The sequence below is a fragment of the Camelina sativa genome, chromosome 3 (assembly GCF_000633955.1).
Source record: "Camelina sativa cultivar DH55 chromosome 3, Cs, whole genome shotgun sequence".
NCBI lineage: Eukaryota > Viridiplantae > Streptophyta > Magnoliopsida > Brassicales > Brassicaceae > Camelina > Camelina sativa.
The window spans coordinates 7556817-7561810 of NC_025687.1; the positions used below are offsets into that span (position 1 = coordinate 7556817).

The following is a 4994-nucleotide window of genomic DNA, read 5'->3' on the forward strand; positions in this document are numbered from 1 at the left end:
TCATACATAAATTTACTTGCAACGTTAGAGAGAACGGTTGCTGGAAGCTGCTTTGGGTCTCCAACCTGTAAATCAGAGACAAGGTTATTTAGATACAACTGCAGATATAATAGAAACTTTTGTAACGCAAGTGAACAATACTCACCATTATACATTTCGTTCCTCTTGACTTCAACAACTGTAGAGGAATCAAAGTAGCGGGCTCCAAAGCCTGTAAAAGCCACAAAATCCAATAAGTGATGAACTGTGTCGAGAATACCTTATGCCAAACAATCAAGCATGTCGAATATTTACCTGAGCTGCTTCGTCAATCACTACCGCATCAAATAAATTATCTTCAGATGGACTACCAAATTTATGGCCCGATAAAGATTCAGCACACACATTGTACAAGTCTCCTCCACAGCCACTTAAAGTTGTAACAACTATTTGAGCTTCTTTAAGAATGGACTTCCGCAACTTATGTTTCAATGCTCTTAATTCATTGTTAGCTTTTCTCTCTTGAGCCTGAACAGCACTTAGATCTTTGTAAATCTTTCTCTTTTGCTCATATAACCTCCGCAATCTTATTCCTAGCTCCGCATCGGACATTGGCTTCCCATCATCATCTTTGTTGAGGTGTTCATTCTCCGGCTTATCTTTTGCGTCTAAACTTTCTTGATTTATGTTTGCACGCTTAGCTTCAAAATGCGTGATCTGATCGACAATCTTTTCTAGACTAGAGCGCAGTATTGCAGAAGAATCTGCACCCTTATTACTCTTAGATTCGTTTATCCGCATTCTCTCTTCTCCCAAACGCTGATCAACAAGGGTATCAAGAAAGAAGGGCAATGAATTTGGATGAACAGTTTTTGCATTTCCAACCCTTACAAGATAAGGTTTGAACATCTTCCCATCCCCGCCATATATACCTAGACTGGATATTCTTGAAACTAATTCATCAACTGCAGCATTTGACTGAGCACAGATCAGCACCCTTCCTCTACCAATCTTTTCTGCTATCTTTTTTTTTGTTTCCCCGTCATCATTAAGCTGTTTAGCCATAGCTGCATCTTGCCATGCCCTTGCAATAGCGACATTCGGATTCATTCTCTGCCTAGAAGTTGAAGAACTATGATCTTGTTCAGAATTTCCCCTACCACTTGCTTTATGTGAAACGGATGCAAGCAAGCCACTTATAATGGCAACAATAGTGCGAGTTTTGCCAGTCCCTACAGAGCAAACAAATTTCTTAACAATTAAAGTCCAACATCAACATCAATTAGTTCAAAGTGCTAATCTTTCTCCCGGAGCATCTTATAGATATTATCATCTTTATTGACAGAAATTAAATTACTAACCTGGAGGACCCTGAATAAGTGAAATGTCAAAAGCTTTCATCAAATTGGATGAGCCAATAGCAACACTAATAGCCTGAAGTTGGCTCTCATTGAAAGATGATTTAAGTATTTGCTGTAGAGAATGTGGTAGTGAACGCAGATCTGATCTTTTAACTTCGGAATCATAATTAGCATCACTCATAGGACTTAAGATCAGAGGAAGTACAGGTATATCCTTTATGGATGACAGAGCTTGAAATTCGCGAACTTGGGATGTAATGTTGAGAATGCGACTTGCATGCCACTGGCTACGTTCCAAGAGATTCCTTCTAGCTAGATTCAGACGTGAAGACGCATTCTGAAGATACAAGCGTACATTCAAAATGCTGGACCGTTTTTTGTCATCCCATTCCCTTCCTTCCACCTAAGAAACAGCAAGGTAACTAATATATATCCTGATCTTTCAAAGTATAAATCCAACAACTATGTAGAGTATTAGAACATCAGGAATAACCCTTTATCTTATCTAAAATTTGTAATCAAATTCCACCGAAGCTCCAAACCAGCACCATGAATATATCAGGTCAACTAACTATAGTATTCTTATGGTTTTCAAGCATATACATTCCTGATTCTACTTTATCAAGCGCATGCAAGTAAAACAAACTACCACATACCTTTCCCATCATATTAACACCAACATTACTGTTTTCTGGATGCTCTTTTGTAAACAAAACCAAGTCATTCTCAGAGAAACTTTTCGAGTTGGTACCATCATTTTCGTCTTGCATAAAACGAACAAAGTGAAAATCGTCAACCCTTTCAATCGATAAAACTGACAAAACACCATAATATATCTCCTCCAGTGACGATATCTCCTGGAAGCAACTTTGCAACTGTGCTTTAAACTCCTCCAGAACCAAGGGTTGAAAAATCTGAATATATTGCTCAGGTGAACCAAAGCGTACAGGAACTTCCCTAAACTTTCCAACATTCTGATTCTCATCTTTATTTGTTGATGCCAATCCCACTATCGCATAGTAGTCCATTTGCAAAATCTTTCTAAACCAATCTTCAAGCCTTGGTGGTCTGAAACGTTTGAATCCGGCTTCTTGCCTCTGCCAACGATCGGATGTCTTATTGATAGGTGCACAAAGTTGAATGACTTGTCTTTTGGGAACAATGGGCCCTGGTTTTGCCAGGGGTAATGGCTGCACTTTCCGAGGTTTAAGAGCCAAGTCCAGTGGATCAGCCTCTGTCTCGTTCACTATCTTTCTCAAATCCATTCCTTTTGCTTTGGAAGAAGTCACAGATTTCTGAGCCTCTTTTGAAGTTCCACGAGGGACGATTTCATCAGTAGCCTTCTTTAAGTTGTGTCTGTTTCCAACTGAAACAGGATCTTCCATATTCTGTCTTTTTTCCGCTTCCCTACTCATACTAGCAGCCTTGCTTGGCTCAGCGTCTGTCGGGGGAAGATCCTTAACAATATTACTGGAGCTAACTATAACATCTCTCTCTGAGAGAACTGACGCTGAAAGCTTTGAAGCATCCATACTAGAAGTACTCTTGGAAGAGACCTGTGAGATACTTTTGATAGGTGGAGGAGCTTTATTGATTTCAGGTAGATGGGACTTATGCAGACTAGGTAACTCCTTCAATGATTCCTTTTCTGCCCCATCCACTGTTAGATCCATCATATTATCTAGTACTTTACCAACAACATCAACAGGTTTGAGAATCTGGTACTCATTTGCCTTGGGAACCAGGCGTGAGATTTGTTCTGCCAATTGGTCGATGTCAACATCATCTGAATTAAGAAAAGACACAGCATTAAAGAACTAGGTCACAGGGGGAAGAAAAACAAGTTTTATAATGGCAGTTATATACTATCGACAAGCAGGAAACCACTTACCAGAGAGTAGAACATTTCTGATAGCTTGGACAGCCGAGGAACAAGCGTCACTGTTTGAACCTTGTAAGATGTCTAGCAGAGCCACTAATGCTCGTTTCCAATACGCAACAACAACCTTAAGTTGTGACCTTCCCCAATCAATGAGATCAGGAAGCCATTTAAGATCAGATGCATCTTTCAAACTTCCTCTAGTATCACAGGAGTCTTCACCGCTTACTCTAAGTTTTCCCAGAACAACAGGAAGAATCTCAAGCAAACGCACACATGTCATCTGCCAAATTATAAAAAAGAACCTTAGCAAAAAAAAGTAGACACGATCCATATGAAGCACATACAGCTCAAAGATGAGATTTGAAGAGTACAGTAGAATAAAGAGCAAGCTATAGAAGTATAACCAAGGTTCACCATGAGAACTTTCTAATAATACCTGGCAAATACTTTGATGGATAAAAGCCTTTCCCTCAACTAGGCACTTCCTTATCACGCCCCATGCAACTTCTGCCAGCAAGTAATGAAACTTCAGCAATTCCGGCGTAGCACTCGAGGAATTTCTGCCCTCTCTCACGGGCAAAGCATTAAAGTTCGGTTGCCTCAAAAATCCCCCTGCCGAACTCTTCACTCCCTCAGTAATTGCCACCTCCTCTTCCTTCAGCAACTTAAACAATAAAAAGAAAAAATGGTGCAAGATCTGAAAGCTTTGTAGAACGGAGCTCAAATGGACCTGCACAAATCAGGAAATAAAAAACAGATATAAGCAATACAAGAACAGTTGCAGTCAGAGATTAATCTACCTAAACACTCATCTTAAAACATAAAAAAAAAAACTAAACATCACAAATAGAATGTGAGATGTTCAGCCTAGACTTTCAGTTTCGAAAGTGGAAAAGGGTGGACGATTTGTAGCCTTAACAAAGACTAACAATAAGAACAACAATACGTACAGAGCAAAAGGATGCAGATTACTACTGTACTTGCATTCCGAGAGAAAAACTTAAAAATGGATAGTTAAAGGACTCATTGTATGCATATCCTCCTATATGTTGAAAGAAAATTAGTTGCTGCCTACCTGCTGTAAGACATGTCTAACTCCGGAAGAAACGAATAGGAGGTGTGAACTTTGAGAGCAGAGAAACTTCAGCCCACAAGACAGACCTCTGGTATTTGAAACGTGTTCCAGCATAGACTTTCCAAATTGCCTTACATTCTGTTAACAAAAATAAACTAGCAATAATGTTCAACTTTAAAGATAAAAGAACCAAAACAGAGAGTAATAAATATCAAGTAATTATCTTTTATAATGGAACCCAGCAATCATTACAGGTCGTTACGTACATCATCTGGGTCTGAAAGAGAAAGGATGAAGGTTTCGGCCATCCCTGGTACCCAGGTCCACTGTTTTCGACATTCTTCACCCATTTGGACCAGATAACAAGTGGTCAATCTACATATTCAAAATCCAAAAAATCAGTATTACAAAGCGTAATAGAAAGATTAGTAGAGTTCTTACCACAATAGTGAAATGCAAAAATACCTCTTCAATGTTCGTGTCAAAGTAAGACACATCTTTGATACTGTCACAGAGTTTTTGGACTCCTTTCCTGGGCCCCCGTCATCAGATCCTGTTGCTACCTTCCACCCAAGCGTGCCTTTGATTTCAACAGCAGAAGATGAAAGCCAAGTTTCTATATCAAGTGTCATTTCATCATTCTTATCAGATTCCACCAAACAAAAACGTGATCGAGACCAAAATACTGCTTGGGATA

The 4994-nt window shown here is 39.4% G+C and overlaps 1 protein-coding gene across 1 annotated transcript in view; it reads right to left on the bottom strand.

Moving 5' to 3' along the window:
- LOC104778748 (helicase SEN1-like) overlaps positions 1–4988 on the bottom strand; it is a 7932-nt gene extending 2944 nt beyond the window's left edge. Inside the window, exons 1-10 of the mRNA XM_019239770.1 lie at positions 4763–4988; positions 4564–4672; positions 4298–4435; positions 3659–3952; positions 3232–3502; positions 1997–3126; positions 1341–1743; positions 295–1211; positions 146–211; positions 7–65 (exon numbers count right to left, since the gene is read on the bottom strand). Coding sequence (XP_019095315.1) covers positions 7–65; positions 146–211; positions 295–1211; positions 1341–1743; positions 1997–3126; positions 3232–3502; positions 3659–3952; positions 4298–4435; positions 4564–4672; positions 4763–4929 — 3554 coding nt within the window. The 5' untranslated portion in view covers positions 4930–4988. The remainder of the gene's footprint in view (positions 1–6; positions 66–145; positions 212–294; positions 1212–1340; positions 1744–1996; positions 3127–3231; positions 3503–3658; positions 3953–4297; positions 4436–4563; positions 4673–4762) is intronic.